This window comes from Pteropus vampyrus, unplaced genomic scaffold (assembly GCF_000151845.1).
Source record: "Pteropus vampyrus isolate Shadow unplaced genomic scaffold, Pvam_2.0 Scaffold116, whole genome shotgun sequence".
NCBI classification, from domain to species: Eukaryota; Metazoa; Chordata; class Mammalia; order Chiroptera; family Pteropodidae; genus Pteropus; species Pteropus vampyrus.
Window position 1 is genome coordinate 3908108 of NW_011888897.1, and position 19452 is coordinate 3927559.

Consider the following 19452-nt stretch of genomic DNA (forward strand, 5'->3'; position numbering starts at 1 on the left):
CATGCCAGCATCCCTGAAGATGAGTGTGTGATTTCCCCAGGATGGTTTGGGCAGAAAGACATCTTAGCTGAACTTACAAAAATCTTTGCAGATAACTGATTCCGATCCTTAAGGCTCCAGTTCCAGAAATTATCTGCATAGTGACATACTGGCCACTTTTCAACACTTTGCAGTTCTCATCTAAGACCAGTTCTGCAGATGCCTTGCAAAATTCAGCCATTTCAGCAATAGGAAGGTACTCTTTATCCAGTTTCACCCCCCCCCTTTTTTTTTTTGCAGCAATCTGGGCCTCTGTCACAAAACACTAGGAAGCATGTAAAGCTTTCCATTGTCATCCCAGTAGGCACCACCTCCCAGACTCATCTTTTTACTGTTGGTATGTCTCTCTTATAAGCTTCTGTGACTCCTAGGATGGGATCTGGGGCTCCCATTTCCACATGGGCCCACCAAGAGCTGGCTGTGGCAGAGGCTGAGGAAGCAAGGCCTAGGAGGAAGGCAGCAATGACCCTAGATAGGATGCAGCCAGAGTGCAGCAGAGCCCTGCTCGGCAGCAAGGTCAGGTAGTACTGGCAGGATGGAGCTCGGGGCCAGCAGGCACAGACACAGGGGCAAGGGCTTATGGTTGACAGTTTTCTTGCTGGCAGAAGACTGTATGGAATAGTTATATTTGAAGACTTTTGCAAGTCTCTAATAACTACATAATTACCACTTGTTGAATTTAGCAGAATAGAATTTTCTTTTTAAGTCGGAAAGCCAGTTTTAATTTCTAAAGCTCTGGCATATATTTGTAGTTGGTGCTGATGGTCACTTCCCAAACTTGTACCAAGGTTTTTGTGTAGCCAGCAAACAGAGTTTGACCATCAGTAGACCAGGCCAAAGAGGTACACTGGGGTGGCTCTGCCTTCCTGCTGGGACTGACAACTTCTTGCTTCAGTTCTTCTACAATGATCATGCCCTTCAGATCCCAGATCTTGAGTCTGGGGCCCATGGTGGCACAGAGCCAAGCAGCAGTTAGGGCTGAAGCAAAGGGTGATGATGACATCCCCACCATCTAGCATATAAAGGCGCTTGCCTTTGTTGAGGTCCCATACCATGGCCTGGCCATTCTTGCCTCTAGATGCATAGAGGGATCCATCTAGAGAGACGTTCACAGTGTTCAGGTAGCCAAGGTGGCTGATGTGGTTTGTCACCAACTTGCAGTTTTGACAGGTTCCATACCTTGCCCATCTTGTTCCAGCCACAATAGATAGATAATGGTGGGATTGCAGCTGTTGGGTGAGAAGCAGACACAAGATACTCAAGTGTCTCTCATCCCAGATGGTGGATTTGCATATACCCAGAGAATGTAAAGAAACATTTAGAATTTTTCTCTTTAGCTTTAGAAAGTGTTGCTAACTTTTTGAAAGTTTACATTCAGAAGACTTCAAAAAAAAAAAAAAGAGAGAAACTATTGCTTTTAAATGCATACTCATGAATATTTTAAAAGGCTCCTAAGAACTCTAGTAATTCAATTTGGTTGATCAGAGTCATTCAGGTTGTCTCAGAGGTCATTCACTTCACAGATATGGCCTATTCTGTGGCCTGCTTGTGTCTGTCTCTTTGGCCAGGACTCTACCCTGAAGTGATCCTACAAGGCTTGGATTACAGGCTGCTATGACAAAAAGTATAAACTGGGTGGCTTGTAAACAGTAGAAATTTATATCTCACAGTTCTGGGGGCTGGAAGCCTAAAATCAGGTGCCAGCATGGTCAGGTTCTGGTGAGGCTCTCGTCCAGGTTGCAGACTGCCAACTTTTCCTTGCGTTCTCACATCGCAGAAAGAGAGCTAGCTAGCTAGCTGGCCTCTTCTTATAAGGACACTAATTCTAGTCATGAGGACTCCATTCTCATGACCTAATTACCTCCCAAAGACCCCGCCTCCACATACCATCACGCTGGGATTAGGGTTTCAACATATGAATTTTGTGGGGACACAAACATTCAGTGTATTGTAGCCTAGGCTCTCCTTTCACCATTCACTTAAATATAATGGTAGAAACATACCAGCACTCGACCTCACCCAAACTGCACTCCAGCAGGTTGACATGTCTCTAGAATATCTGGGTTATTTTCTACTTGAATTATACCCAAACTCAATCAACTTAGACATAACAAATTATTCCATCCTTTATTCGAAGCAATATTAGTTCAAAGACCCATTAGTGTCTAGAAACTAGTTGGTGATTGTTGAATGATGCTGTACTGTCTTCTCCTTGGGAGCCCTAGCTCACTTCTAGATGTCATAACATTGTTTCTATTTTTGTTACTCTCTGGCTGCTCTCCTAGTCATTTTAGTCACCCCATTGTTGCTCTGTACCCCAGTGACTCAGCCCAGCCAACACTAACTGTCCTGCTGGCTAACTGGCTCATGGTCCCTCGAGGCCCTATCCTATATCAGGACTGGGGGAAAAAAAAAAGAAAAATGGAAAAATAAACCTTTTACAATATTAGGAGGCCTTTTAAATTGTTATTTTTTTGTTTTGCTTTGATCAGAAGTATCAGAAGAATATAAAACTAAGAATTGTAGTGCCCTCCTCCTTGCCACCTCTTTGCCTAATCCCCATCCCAGATGCCAACAAGGAGCTTGCTGTCTGTGCCACTTTGTATGTTTTTTGGAAGAAGGTGAGGTGAGAACAAAAATGACAGTAATTTTTCATCATCTCTCTATTCCTATGTTGCTATCATTCAATCAAACACCTATTAAAGAAGTAGCTCTGGCTCAAGTAATACACTAGGTCCTGAGGATACAAAGATGACACAGGCTCTGTCCTCAAGGAGTTCATGATCTCCTGGGAGATGCAGACAAGTAAAAGTTTAGAAGAAAGTACAAGGAGATATGTGAATGTAGAGGAAAGAAAGCTTAACTCTGCCTCAGGTAAGAGGGGGTCAGGCCATTCCTCCCAGAGGAGAATTATTATTCATTCTGTTGGCTGGACAGCAAAAGATATACCAGGCATTAAACTGGGGTTCTTATTTTTTCCACTTTCAAATCTACTCAACAATGGTCCCCATTTATTGTCAAGCTGGCTTCTGTGTGATAATGCCACTAATATGATTATGCCAGCTTCTCCAACTGCTCGTCTTACACTTTATATCTGAAGGTCATGGTACTAAAAACTGGCATGGATGTTTTCCCAGAAATCTTGTTATCATGCTTGACTATTTATAATTCTAAAATTGAAGATTAAAAAACAAGTTAATAGGTACTTTATAGGACTGGTATGGAATCAGAGGACTGAATCATCAGAGGAAGAAACAATAAGCACTATGCAAGCATAGACCAACTCTGTTAGAACTTACATTACCAGTGCCCAAAGCTGAAGGTAACTTACGATTTGTTTTTCATTGGCAAGGACTTGTTTTACATACCACGTGGAATGCTCCTGGGGCCTTGACAGGTCTGAAACCATCGACAGGTATGCAATGATCTGCATGGCCATTACAGAAGCAGCTGCCTTTGACGATGAAATCATAGATTGCATAGTGTGTAAAATGTTGAGGCTTTGTGTTCAGATCATTTCTCTGACAGGGACAAGACTGTCGTTTCAGCAGCTGTACACGAAGGTTGGTAATCTTTAGCTGCTCCTGTACTTTGGCACTGTAAGGGTTCTCCACATCGTATGGTGGTGACAAAGCTCTGAAGATAACCTGTAAGGAAAAAGGAATACCATGAATGTATAGGACTGTGGGTGTATCTTGAGTTCCTTGCCCCATATAGTCTTGGTTTGATTTATACCTTTTGTCATCTGTAAGAGATAAGATCACAAGAGGTTTTTAGACCTTAATCACACCTGGGGAAGAATTGCCCTGTTATTCCAAGGAACAGATGTGCCACCTGTTTGGTTGCAGAAGTATAAGTTGAGTAACCAGCAGAGAACTGACTCTTGAAGTGAAGGCGGCCATGCAAAAAAGTTGAAAGCCACGTGATATCACTTATATGTGGGATATAAACCTAAAAGCAATAAAGGAATAGAACAAACAGAGACTCATGGACATGGACTGTAGACTACTGGTTACCAGAGGGTAGGGGGTGGGGGAGGAGAGGAAAAGTAGACAGAGTAAAGGGGGTCAAATATAGGGGGTAGGGAGAGGGTGAAGTGGGTAAAGGGAATCAAATATATGGTAGCTGAAGGAAACTGGACTTTGCGTGGTAAACACACAATAGAATATACAGATGTCAAATTATAATGTATACCTGAAAATTATGCAATTGTATTAACCAATGTTACCCCAATAAACTTAATTAAAAAATAAAAAAAGATCTTGGGGAAGAACATTCTGGGCAGAAGGAGCAACAAGTTTAAAGGCCTTGAGTGGAATCGCACGTGCCATATTCAAGCAGGAACAACAAGGTCAATGTGACTGGAGTCCAGGGGACAAGAGAATAGTGTTTGGAGAGGACGGAGCTGGTGCATGACAGATCCGAAGGCATCCCTGGAAAGGCCACGGTAGAGTTTTTCTAGTGGAAGCCACTAGAAGCCTGTAGGCAGAGAAGTGATATGATATGAATTCCATTTTTTAAAAAGATAACTTGATTCTGTGAGGAGAATGGATTATAAAGGGTAAAAAATAGAAGCAGGAAGACCAGTTAGGAAGCGGTTGCGAAATCAAGATCCAGGCACTTATATTTCTAAAAGAGGCGTGACCTTTTCAGAGACTAATCAGTTGTTAATTGAGGTCCCTGTTGCTATGAATATTTTCAGTTCTCCTTTTCTGTATCTGCCTTCCAAGTTTGTGGCATGCATTTGGAATACCCTTACTGGTAGTAAATAATACAACCCCTCGAGGGTAGATTTGATTTCTGAAATTAGTCGAAAGTCACTTAAGCCCAAATGTAATGAGTAAAGTGGCTGATCAAGTTAGTTAATAGCACTTTTGGTTAAATGCAAAGTATAATTAAGTAATAAAACTGTTTTTATTGTGTAGATTATAGATATGCTATAAAGGCAATTTAAAACTTTAGTCCTGAGGAGGAACCAGAGGGAGGAAGGCTCAGAAGAGACAGACTTTGGGTATGTGTGTGAAGTACATCATATGGGGGGGAAGAAAAGGGACTCCAGGGCAAGGTGGTGCAAAATTCTCTAGTGGACCTGTTACTTTGGGGGAGAAGAGGTTGGTGGAAGAAGAAATCACTGCCAGTAAAAACCAAGGAATATAAGAAAGGAATTCCAAAATATAACATAGCATGAAACGGTATTATTTTAAGGAGGCTAACGCTAAGTTATATCTAATTATGCAAATTTTAAAAAACCCTACAAAACAAAATCTCAAGCAATCTCATTAATTTATATGAGACACAAAGCTCCCCTGAAAGATTCTTAAGTATCTCTTGGCCTTTTAAAGATAGTTTAAAACTCAATTCACACACACACACACACACACACACACACACAGAAATAGTTTTATCTTTTTAATTGAAGTATAGTTGACGAATACAGAAATATTTTGAAAACCAAGTACAGTTGACCTGTGAACAACATGGGAGTTAGGAGTGCTGATCCCCCCACCCCCACCCTCCGCCCCACAGTCAGAAATTCCAAGTATAACTTTGACATTCCCCAAACTCAACTACTAATGGCCTACTATTGATCAGAAGCCTTACCAATAACATAAACAGTCAATTAACACATATTTTGTATGTTGTATGTATGATGTACTGTACTCTTATAACAAGTAAGCTAGAGAAGAGAAAATGTAAAAAAAAAAATCACAAGGAAAGGAAAACAACACATTTATAGGATTTATCGAAAAAAATCTACGTATTAGTGGACCTGCACAGTTCAAACCCATGTTCTTCATCAACTATAGTATGAAAGTAAGGTAGTTATTAAAAACTAGGCTTTAGATAAACTCCTATTGAGAGAGAATGTATCCAAAAGTAACTTTCCAGAAAAAAGATTTCTTTAAGGAATACTTTGGATATAAAATTTCACTTGAGAAACTCATCTTACACCAAGAGTATTGAAAAGGTGACAATGTGTAGGATCACATCTTCAGGTCTACGGAACTGTCTTCAATGAAATATAACTGTGGGAGAGGGGGTGATAATTCAGTGGGCACCTGGCCTTCTACAGCCCATTCATCTAGCAGCCAGAGTGATTCTCTATAAACAGAAGTTCGATCATGTTGTGCTCTTGTTTAAATTCATCCCCATCTCCAAACTTCCCATTTCTCTCAACCAAATACAAAGTCCTTGCAATGGCCCTGCCTTGTTTTTTGTTCTTAGTGCTTATTAGTACCTGACTCATTAGATTTGTAATTGTTTAATGACTTACTGTCTTCCAAGTCTGGAATATAAACTAGAGAGGAGTCACTGAGATATCCCGGGGCAGTGCCTGGCACAGAGTAGGTATTCAATACATATTGATCAATTAATTAATTAATTATAACATTGTTCTTGGCATTCAAGTAATAGGTGAGAATTTCAAATAACTTAACTCCCTTTTATAGGGTCCAAAACAGATTCATGTAGTGAATTCACATTATAGCACAAGAAGGTAATAAGTAAGAACTTGTATTATAACAGCAGTTATAAATAATTACATTAGTAACCAGTATCTACATTTCTAGCTATTTTTGAACTTGCAAAACTTAGAAGTTGTATCTTAAACTCAAACAATATTCTGCCCCATTTATTCACATGTAAAGTGGTGAAAGGCAACATACTATGGAATAAAATTTTCCAGCAAATAATGTGTCACCTACTTGAAAGTCAATATAGAAGCAATGTCTTTTTCTTTCAACAATAGCTTAAATCAGGACATGATTTTATATTTTGAATCATTAAAAAAATTGTGAGCTTTATATGGGATTTGTTTTCAATATGACACCCAAACACTGGCATTCTGTTAGACACTCGTGAAATACACTTGCTCTAAATAAGATAAATGATGTGACTATCTCTTAGTTTATCAACCACTATAATGCAATGACATGGAAAAGGGCAACCAACGCTAACCAAATAAGTATTCCACTGAAAAGTCTATGGCATCCTTCTCTGTGGTGTTGCCCACCCTTCCTTTTCCTGAACATTGGTGGCAACTGTTTGCTCTCTGTGTTCACCCTTGACATTTACCCTGTTCCCTCTCCCTCCCTTACCCTCCCTCTCCTTCCCCTGAGAACTGTTCAGATGCAAGGCTAGGGGAAGATCTGTCAAGGTTTGTAGGAAGTTAGGAGCTCTTTTGCTTCCTGAACCCAGATTGTAGAAGCTGAATGGCAGCTCTGTGCTTGGTGTGCATGACACCACAGTTGGCACGCCGATATCAGCAGGGAAGGGACATCATGACCCCTAAGGCTGCATGCTGGAAAGGAGACAGCAGAATGCCACAGACACAAAAGTGAACGGGAATTTAAGCCATGAAATCTTTTTTCCAGAAAGGAGACGCCTTAATCTGATACCCTGGGAAATGGATCTCCCCTGCATCAGGAAACAAAGATGCTTCAAACTTCTGGCACATCGCCCTTTGGTTCCCACCCAGTTTTTCTTCAAATATCCCCAGAAGAAGCCTGTATGGCAATACTAAAATGAAATAAGAAAAAGTGTAGAAACACTCCATATAATGTCAGCCTCTTCTATTTTTATTCCCATCAATTTTCTTCTTTCTGTGATTGCTTCTGAGGATATACTCTTAACAAGACATAGTTAAAAAGCCAGAGGTGGACTAAGATTCAGCCCACTTTGATGTTTCTAGCTTGTTAGTGCTAAACATCAGCCAGGACTTCATGGTCTTGTTATTTAAATTAAGAAATTTGATTATGTATGTTTCACTGATTAATGCTATGCTTGTTAAAGAAAAATCTGTCACTCGTCAATAAGAATCTACAATGCTATCCACCCCAAAGACGACCAGGAATACCAACTTGATAATATTTTTTCACGTAAACTTCTATATGCATACATATAGAATATAATTTAAACAGCTTTGTTTTAACTTAACAATATTTTGTGAATATTTTTCCTAGTCAATAAAAATTGACAGCATCAGTATTAACTCGGGAACTTGTAAGAAATGCAAATTCTTGGGCCCTATACTGGGATGACGGAATCAGAAACTTTGGAGGTGGGGCTCAGCAGTCTGTTTCAACAAGCCTTCTAGGTGATTCTGATGCCTATTGAAGTCTGAGAAACACTGCTACATAATTTTAAAACTGGGTTAAATTCCACTGTGTGGATACAACATAATTTATTTAGCCAGGCTGCTGTTAGGCATCGAAGTCGTTTCTAACATCTCAGTATAACCAATTTTGTAGCTAAAATGTGGAAGTTTATAATATCTTGAAGATACATGTCCAAATGTGAGATCAACGAGTTAAAGGAAATGCGTAATTTTAAAATATATTTGATCTTGTGAATGAATCACGGACCTCTTCTACCTAATCTTTGGAAACTTCATATTTCTCTGGTCATGCCTCACTTCTCTAAGCCTGGAATCCCTCAGACTTTGCCTGAAGATCTGGATTCTTGGCTTAGGTTCTGCCATGTCTTATGTCCTAGTATAACAAAGAAATCTTTAAAAAGTTATGAACAGGTTAAGATCACTTGTATGTTCTGTCTTTTCTAGAATACTTATAAAAATTCTCAATAATACCCCAAATTAGTAAAAAATAGCATTCTATAATAACTTATTTATACTCTGAGATGAAAATTTCAATAGAGTATTAACAGGGTGTGAACAGATTAAGAAGTACAGTAAATATTAGCTACACAGTAGTCAAGGAATTCTTTCAGTAACAAACTCATACCTTACATATTGTTCCATACCTCAGATTGCATTGTCTATGTTGAGTCATAATAATTAAAGAAACTTGGTTGTCACATTTTTAAAAAATTCTTTTTAGCTGCTAGCTTGAGGAATACTTCAGGTTCGAGGTGTCATCCTGCCTGAGGACTCCCTTAGCATTTGTTCTTTCCATGATACCACTTTTGCACTAGTGCATTGTTATTGCCTATTTACTTGTCTATATCTCACATTAGGCTTCGCTCAATGGGTAGGGATCTTGTATGTCTGATTAACAGGCATGTCCCCGAGAATGTCCTACCATCTTTGGCAAACTGCAGCACTTCATAATTATGTTGAATGAATGAATAAATGAACTATTTCTCAAAATAGCATTTTAAGAAAGGAGAAGCCAAATAGGGTTTAGAAGAATAAAGAAAGCAAGATGTTCTTACCAGAGGCTCTGCACTCTTGATGAGAAGTGGCGAACACACCCCGCTATGTATAAATACCTACGTAAAAATATGTGATTTCAAATGGCTTTGTTGATTCCTTCTCTTCAGTGGCACACAAGATCTTTCCATTATCTTAAGAAAACAGGTCAGGCAGGCATGAGCAAGCATCCAAATACATACAAATATTAGGTCTTTTCTATGGTTTCTAATCTAGTTTTTTAATGGTTTTTGAAACTCTAGGTATCTTTGTGTTATCAAAAAAGCAGCTCTTGGCTTCGAAGACTTTCCTCTATTGTTTTTCAATTTCATTTTTGCTTTTATCTTTATTATTTAATTTCTGTTTACTTTGGGTTTAATTTTCTCTTCTTTTACTAGTTTCATAAAATGGAATAGTAGATCATTGATTTGAGAACTTTTTCCTCCTAAGTACTTTTTTGGTTGCATCCCGTAAATTTTGATACATTGTGTTTTCATTTCCAATTCAGTTAAAAATGATTTCTAATCTCCCTTTTGATTTCTTCTTTGACCCATGGGTTATTCAAAAGTATATTATTTAGTTTTTAAATATTTGAGGATTTCCCAGATACCTCCCTGTTTTGATTTCTAATTTAATTCTTTTGTGGTTAGAGAACATACTTTGAATGATGTGCATCCTTTTACATTTATCAATACTAGTTTTATGGACCAGTGTAGGAACTATCTTGATAAATGCTTCTGTGCCCTTGAAAAGATTATGTATTCTACTGTTGTTAGTAGACTGTTAGATAAATGTTAATTAGGTCAACCTGGTTGACAATGTTATTCAAATCTTTACCCTTAATGATTTTCTCTACTTGTTCTATCAATTATACAGAAAAAGGTACTGAAATCTCCAACTATAATGATCAACTTACCTATTTCTTCTTGCAGTTTTTGCTTCATGAATTTTGAAGCCTTGTTATTAGATGCATAAACACTTAGGATTGTTATATCTTCTTGATGAATTATCTCTTTTATCAGTATAAAATGTCTCTCTCTATTTCTGGTAATATTCTTTGATCTGAAATCTACTTTGTCTGATAATAATATAGCCACTATCGAAGCTTTCTTTTGATTAGTGTTAGCATGGTATACCTTTTTCCATTCTTTTACCTTTAACTTAGTTATGACTTTATATTTAAAGTGGATTTTTTTAAAGGCAGCATAGTTGTGTTTTTTAAAAGATTTTATCCAACCTGATAATCTATGCCTTCGATTTGAGTATTTAGACCTTTTACATTTAATGCAATTGTTGATATGGTTGTGTTTAAATCTACCATCTTGCTTTTTGTTTTATACTCTATTGCTCTTCTTTTTCTGTCTTCCGTTGGATTGACTATTTTAGAGTCCCTTTTAATTCCTTTTTTAGTTTATTAGTTGTACCTCTTTTTTTTACAAAAATAGTGATTACTTTAGGGTTAATAGTGTATATCTTTAACTTAACACACTCTACCTTTAAGTAATATTTACCACTTCACAAATAGTATAAGGAACAAAAGTATACTCCCAATTACTCTTCTCAATCTTTACATTGCTATTGTCATACATTTGACTTCTACATATATTATAAACTCCACAATTCATTGTTAATATTTTTGTACTGAAAACCCAATTATCTTTTAAAGAGGTTTTAAAAATAAGAAAAGAAAAAATTATTTACACATTTGCACATATTTTCCCTTTTTGATGATCTTTATTCCTTTGTATAGGTCCAGATATTTGCTGGTACCATTTTTCTTCTGCCTAATTACTTCTTTTCCTGTAATGCAGGTCTGCAGCTGATCAACTTTTTTTTCTATGACTGAAAAAAGTATTTCATCTTCATTTTTAAAAGATATTTTCTTTGGGTATAGAATTCTACGTTGACAATTTTTTTCTGTTAGTATTTTCAGGATTCTGCCCCACTGTCTTCTAGCTTGCATTGTTTCTGAAAAAGAGATGCCATTTTTATATTTGTTCTTCTATACATAATGTGTTATTTTCCCCGCCTCTGGCTGCTTTTTAGATTGTCTCTTTATTACTGGTTGTTCCACAATCTGATTATTATGTGCCTGGGGGTAGTTTTCTTGTTTCTTATATTTAAAAAGTTTGTTGTATTTCTTAGATCTGTGGACTTATAGTTACAATCAAGTTTAGAAAATTTTCAGCCATTATTTCTTAAATTTTTTTTTGTTCTCCTCTTCTCACTTCTCTCCTTCATGGACTCCAACTACACATATATTAGATTGCTTGAAGTCATTCCACAGCTCACTGATTTATTTAAATAACAGACCTCTCTCTCTCTCTCTCTTTTCCTCCTGTGTTTTATATTGGATCATTTCTATCACTATGTATTGAACTTCAAAAATCTTCTCTTCAGTAGTGTCCAATCTACTAATCTCAATGTATTTTTCATCTCAGACATTGTATTTTTCAACACCGCAAGTTCATTTTGGATTTTTGTCATATTTTGCTTGTTCTGCTTAATGCGGTCAATCTTTACATTCTTGAACATAACAAATATAGTTATAATTACTGTTTTGAGTCCTTGAATACTAATTCTATCATTTGTGTCATTTCTGAATCTGTTTCTATTGGTTTATTTTTCTACTCATTATGGATTATATTTTCCTGCTTTTTGTATGGCTTGATTAGCTGCAAGACATTGCAAATTTTACCTTGTTGAGTGCTGGATATTCTTGTATTCTTGAGCTTTATTCTGAGATACAGTTAAGTTACTTAGAAGTAGCTCAATTCTTCTCAGGCTTGCTTTCAAGTTTTTCTAGGTAGGATCAATGTATCCTTTAGTATAGGGCTAATTCTGCCCTTCTACTGAGGCAGTACACTTCTAATTATGCTATTGATACATTACAAAGTTGAATTATAAAGTTTTCCACTATGGCTGACTATTCCTGGTCCTAAGTGACCTCTGAAGATTTGTTCCCTCTGTCCTTCAAGGTGGTTCATTCTCTGGCCTCAAGTTTTCTTACATGCGACTGTCGATCATTATTCAACTGAAGACTCGAGGGGGACCATCTGCAGATCTCTGGAAATCTCTCTCAGTACATTTCTCTCCAAACTGGTGCTGTGCCCTGCCAAACTCCAGCTACCCTGGCCTTCTCAGATTCTCAGCATCTTAATTCAGGAAGTGCATTTGGCTTCTCCTTGGTTCCTACTCCCTGCACCCCAGCCTGGAAATTCTCTTTAGGAAGTAAGTTGAGGCAATCATAGGTTTCACCTATGCTTCTATTCTCTCAGGGATCACTGTCCTCTGTTGCCTGAAATCTAATACCTGAAAAACATATATATTTTGTCCAATTTTTTAGTTGTTTCGGGCAGTAGGGTTAGCCTGGTTTTTGTTACTGCATCTTGGCTCAGAGCTGAAGTCTGAAAAACAAAGGCAGCTTCACTTTTATGAAAAACAATTTATAAAACTATAACTGAACTAAGCCCTTATTTTTGTATGAAAATATCATAGAAATGACATAATGGAAATTCTAGAATAAAGTTAGAAGTGTGGTTACATTAAGTAGGTAAAAAGGCTTGAAAAACAAATGAGTTTTCTTATTGGGCATGTCAAACTAAGAAATATGAAAAATAATTTAAAATATAAGCATCTGAACTTTATAAGTTTATTCGATAATTCTTTTTGATTAATTTGCATCTTTTAATAGATAGGTAAGCCCTCACTATAACTTTATTTATAATTTATGATACCTATTATAATTTTCTACTTTATATTTTCTATGTTTATTTTATATTTTTATGCATCTTTGAATTCCCGTTTAATCCTGTGTCTTGTATATTCTCAATAACACATATTGAAAGAGTGAGTCAATACAGAATCATGGTAAACAAGTTTATTTTGATTTTTATGATATAATAATATAAATATAGTAAAATTTTATTTATATAATGTGCATTTTATTCATAAGAGAATATACTACATATATAGTACTTCATAATAAACTTCATAATCTTACAAAATATTAGTTGTATGCTAATCTATACCACATCCAACATGAATGGACTTAATATTAATCAATATTATAATAGTTTTTGAGTGCCAACTTTGAATAATGTATTTTCAGTAATAAATTTATACCAACTGCAAGAATGACAACACATTTAGAGAGGAATCTCTGGAACTTTTGCCTAACATAATCTCATAAAAAGAGAAAGCACCTCCACAGTAAAAACTATTTCTATATAAGAAAAATAACTACATTTCTTCTCTACTCTATTTGAGCCTGGTTAGAATAACATCTATATTGAGAAACATTTTCCAATTGTATTATAAACCCATCATTAGTTTTATGTGGCCATTTACCAGTTAATTACAAATAGCATCTGGTTACACATTGACAACTGCTCTGTTTATTGTTAGGTTGATGACACACCTAAGAACTAAACATAGAAACTGATATATTTGTCTCCATTTCTACTGTTTGTCAAGCTATCCCCCAAACTGAAAACTCTCATATTTTTAAGCTCCTAAAACTTAGTGGGATTCACACACTTTAGTTTTGTAATGCCACATCATTAACAAGGAAGGTTTTACGCCAATTGACTTCTGAAGCCAGTTTATGGCATCATTTAGATTGAAGTTTTAGGTATTTGATATGAAGAGCTTAAAGAGCATAGGTTCTTTAAATGAGTACAGGTACCCTAATGTTAATATGTTCTTGAAACAGGCTTTCTGCTTTCCTGGATAGGTAACCTTTTGGAAAGTATGTGAAGTTTCAGGCTTTTAAAGAGTTGCAATGAGTGGGAGATCTGGTTTAACAGAAGAGAGAAGGCTGGACAAGGAGAAGATAGCATAATTGATGGGTGGGCGTCTGTGCAGAGCAGCTGGTTGGTTTAATTTTAGAACATTTGTCCTTGACTATGCCACTTTAAGTGGAGCACCTACTTGTCTTAGAGAAGTGTGTCTGTCTCTTGGGCAGTACCAAATCCTTTTGCTTACACTCTAGAGCATTAGGTACGCTGTTTCATCAGATAGCCCACCTTTTAAAGTGGGAGAGTCTTATCTACTCAATAGTCCTTCCAAGATAGGACAATATAACCTAATAAAGCTCTCAATGGAACAAGCTGAGGAATGCAGTGCACTCAAGTGACTTACTTGTACGATAATAACCTCGATTTGTAAGTACACAAAAGCCTCTTTGCATGTTTCAAGGGCATATTTACAGTTTTAAAGTGATGAAAAGACGGCTTCTTAAATATCGTCATGGGGAAGGGAAATGACAGAACTGCAATGAAGAACAGGAAACAAGACAGAAGACCAAAATAAAAATTAAGATTGGGGCTAAAAATAAATTTTAAAAATCTCCCAATGCATTTGGAATCCTAGCTTCCCTTTGCTCTCTGTACTTGGAATCATAGAATCTGAGTGTTAGAAGAGTCCTTAGCAATCAATAATCTAGTCCAGCTTGAAAAACTGAGGCACAGAGTGCTTAAAATGACCTGCCAAAGATCAACCAATAGGTTTTTGACTGAGCTAATATTAGAATCTAGTTTCCTAATCTTCAATCCAAAAAATTTTTCACTATATCCCACTTTATACTTGTTTGGCAGCTATTCCTGGATTAAAGTTACATTTAAAATGTAGGATTAAAGAAAATACTATATATGATTTATCCCTCCTTCCACTCGTCATCCTAATAATGGCTAGGACTAACCGTGTTACCTTTATCATGTTAATGGATGTGTCTAAAGATACCCTTGATAAAAGTGATGACACCTGCTCCTGCATGGCTCACAGGGATGTGGTAAAGATTTTAAGAAAGGTATCAGATGTAGAAATACCTTGAAAAATTAATGCTGTTTATAAATAAAATTGGTTGGTGAATAGCCTTATTACTGAGGACCTGTCTGGCTTTCACTCAGTCCCACCTTTGGGACTCAGTCCTATCAGGGAATGTAGCCCAGGGGCCAGGAGCCAGATGTTGATTGTTTGTCTACCTGGGTAACTTCCCAGTGTTGATCATCTTTGTTTCTTACCACCACACTTGGTGCAGTTTGGAGTATCCTCTACTTCATCTTAGATCATCAGTACCTTCTGTTTACCTGACTTATGCTAGAAATTGCATGCATTATCTCTCTGCTATCATCCCTTCCACCTCTCGTTCCTTCTCTTTGTACTCAACTTTTTATTCCAGTCCTACTGAACTCCTCTCTATTCCTAGAAAGCTCCATGGTCTCTCTCCCTTCCTGGCCTCATGCTATTATTCCCCCTGCTTTTCACACTTCTTTGCCATTGCCACTGACTGCTCCCCTGATTTTGTCAACTCAATCTATATTTTAGGTGTCAACTTAGATGTCACTTTATTTAGAAAGCATTCTTCACCATTCCTCTCCACTGTTTCCCCAGATGAGATGTTCTTCCTATGTGCTACTTCAAGCACCTGTTATTTCTTCCAGACTTAGAACTATATTAACTGCTTATATTCCTCTCTCGACTGTGAGATCCATGTATGCAAAAGGCCTTGTCTGCCTGCCCACTGGTGTATAGCCAGTGCTTGGTACATATAAGAGTAAACACATTTGTTGAAAAATCATACTTATGCTTAATAATGATTTACATTTTATAAACTACTTTTGTTTTTATTTATCTCATTTCATTCTTACTATAAATTTGTGGTATGTTATTAATTATTCCCTTTTTTTAGTTACAAAAACTCTGAGAAGACATTAACTGGCTTGTCCAAGGTTACCTAGCTAGTATACAGCAGAGCTAGTATTTAAATTCAGGTTATTAAAGATCAAGTTCATCACGACTAACTTTGTTTGCTTATAGATGTTAGGCAAGTCTTCAGGGGAGTGAAATGACAGAACTTCTTTTTAGGAGGATAAATCTGGCAAAGAGAAGAGCTTGAACCATGGTGTAGGCAGCGGGGGCAGGGTGGACAGAAAAGCCATGTGTGACAGGCAAAGAAATGAATACCACAACAAAAACTAAAAACTAAGGGCTAAGTTTTAAGAGCCACTGATAGAGGTCAGAAGAAAGGAGATGAGCCAGAAATAATACAAAATGAGGATCAGTGAGCAACTTAAGAAAATAATGAAAATGCATTGTCATGGAAGCCAAAAGAAGTGAGAACGCAAAGACAGAAAATGTAAATAGTAATGACAAATGCAATCCAGGAAGCGAGAAAAAAGAAAAAGAAAAAATTGGGGGGTTTGGCTGGCTCACAGAAGACTTTTGAGAGCCTAGATGGAATAAGGGACAATTTATAAAAGTTTCAAGAAAGAATAGAAGACAAGGAAATAAAAGCAAGAAAGAAGTGATTGAAGAATTTTGGCCATTTGTTTATTCATTCATCAGTTGATAGGCATTTGGGTTGTTTACAGATTTTGGCTATTATGAATTAAAGTGCTATGAACGTTCAAATGGAATTCATTGTGAGAGCATAAGTTATTTTTCATGGGTACTTAGGAGAGGAATTGCTAGGTGGTATGGTAAGAGCATGTTTAACTTAACAAGGAACTGCAGGACTGTTTTTAAAGGTGATTGTACTATTTTGCATTTCTACTAGCAATGTATGATGAAAGTTTTAGCTACTATACACCCTAACCAACACTTGGTATCATCGGTCTTCTTAATTTCAGCCTTGAAAATAGAATGTGAATAGTATATCACTGTGTTTTTAGTGTGCATTTCTCTGTTGACTAACGGTGTTTAGCATCTTTTCATGTTTATTTGACACACGTCTTCTTTGCCGAAGTGTCTGTTCATCGAACTAACAAGTTTTTGCACAGTGAAGGAAACCATCAACAAAACGACAAGATAACCTACTGAATGGGAGAAGATATTTGCCAATGATACATTTGATATAGGATTAATATTCAAAATATATAGGAAACTCATACAACTTAATACCAAAAAACGAAACAATCTGATTTAAAAATGGAGAGAGGACTCGAATAGACATTTCTCAAAAGAAGACATACAGATGGCCAATAGACATATGAAAAGATGCTCAACATCACTAATCATCAGAGAAATACAAATTAAAACCACAATTAGATATTACCTCACATCTGTCAGAATGGCTATCATGAATAAATCAACAAAAAATTGTTGGTGAAGTCGTGGAGAAAAGGGAACCCAACTGCACTGTTGGTGGGATTGTAAACTGGTGCAGCCACTATGGAAAATAGTATGAAGGTTCCTCAAAAGATTAAAAATAGAACTATCATATGACCCAGCAATCTCAATTCTGGGTATTTATCCAGAGAAATTCAAAAACAATAATTTGAAAAGACATGTGCACTCCTGTGTTCCTTGCAGCATTATTTACAATAGCCAAGATATGGGGGCAATCTAAGTGTCTGTTTACAGATGAATGGATAAAGATGTGGTACACATATACAATGGAATATTCCTTGACCATAAAAGGAATGAAATCTTACCTTTTGCGAAAAAAGTAGATAAACCTAGAGGGGTTTATGCTAAATGAAATGAGTCAGACAAAGAAAGATAAATACCAGATGATTTCATTCATATGTGGAATCTAAAAAACAAAATAAATGAGCAAACAAAACAAACGCATAGATAGAGAACAAATTGATGGTTGCTGGATGGGAGGAAGTTTGAGGGCATGAATAAGAAAGGGGAAAGGATTAAGAAGTACAAACTATTACAAAATAGTCACGTGGATATAAAGTTCAGCATAGGGAATATAGTCAATGATATTATAATAACTATGTATGGTGTCACAGGGGTACTAGACATATTGGGGTGATCCCTTTGTAAGCTATGCAAATGTCTAATTGCTATGTTATACACCTGAAACTAATAATAATGATTGTTCTTGATTGACTATGTCACACATTTACATACATGTTCTCTTTTAATCCTCAAACAGATGGGGCCAGTATTATTATCTTCATTTTATAGGTAGATATTTTCCATATGTCTTGTTATTAAGGAATTAATCCAAGATTATTGAGAGCAGGGATTAGAAACCCCATGTATCTAATTCCAAAATTTATTCTCTTTATATCACGATTATCCACATAAGGTGAAGAAAAGAACCCAATTTAAAAATGAGCAAAGGTTTGAATGGACATTTCTCCAAAGGAGATATGCAAATGACCAATAAGCACATGAAAGGATGCTTGGCATCCTTAGTCATTAGGGAAATACAAATCAAAACCATAATGAGATATCACTTCACATCTACTAGGATGACTATAATCAAAAAGACATAACAAGTGTTGATGAGCATGTGGAGAAATTGGAAGCCTCATACATTGCTGGTGGAAATGTAAATCATTGCCACTGCTGTGGAAAACAGTCTGTCAGTGCCTCAAAAAGTTTAATAGAGTTACCGTATGACCAGCAATTCTACTCTTCAGTATACATCCAAGTGAATTGAAAACATATATCTACATAAAATCTTGTATATTAATGTTCACAGCAGCATCATTCATAGTAACCCCAAAGTGGAAACAACCCAATGTCCATCAACTGATGAATAAATGAACAAAATGTGGTACATCTACACAATGGAATATTATACAACCATGAAAAGGAATGAAATACTGACACATGCTATAACATGAATGAACCTCGAAAACATTATGCTAAGTGAAAAAAGCCAACACGAGAGTCCACATATTGTCCCTTCAAGTCATGACTTCACTGGGCTCTGGGTTTCCTTTTCTATGCTGTGTTGTAAAGGATGTGGAGAAAAAGGAACCCTCATACACTGCCAGTGGGACTGCAAATTGGTACAGCCACTATGGAAAACAGTATGGAGCTTCCTCAAAAAACTAAGAATTGATCTACCATATAATCCAGCAATCCCTCTACTAGATATTTACCCCAAAGACTTGAAAATCCATATCCAAAAAGATATTTGCACACTGATGTTCAGAGCAGCATTATTCACGGTGGCCAGGACATGGAAGCAACCGAAGTGTCCTACGATAGATGATTGGCTAAAGAAGCTGTGGTAGATATACACAATGGAATATTGCTCAGCCATAAGAAGAGATGAAATACTGCCATTTGTGACAACATGGATGGACCTCGAGGTAATCATGCTAAGCAAAATAAGCCAGACCGAAAAAGTTGAAAACCACACATTATCACTTATATGTGGAATATAAACCTAAAAGTGACAAATGAACAGGACAAACAAACAGAGAATCATGGACATGGACAATAGACTAGTGGTTACCAGAGGGTACAGGGGGAGGTAGATGGGGTAAATATGTGGTGACAGAAAGAAATCT

At 36.7% G+C, this 19452-nt stretch overlaps 1 protein-coding gene and 1 pseudogene across 1 annotated transcript in view; both read right to left on the minus strand.

Moving 5' to 3' along the window:
* NTN4 (netrin 4) overlaps window positions 1-19452 on the minus strand; it is a 101490-nt gene that overhangs the window by 54364 nt on the left and 27674 nt on the right. The window contains exon 3 of the mRNA XM_023533935.1: window positions 3408-3686. Within this exon, the coding sequence (XP_023389703.1) occupies window positions 3408-3686 (279 nt within the window). The remainder of the gene's footprint in view (window positions 1-3407; window positions 3687-19452) is intronic.
* Window positions 601-2085, minus strand: LOC105296004 (annotated as a pseudogene).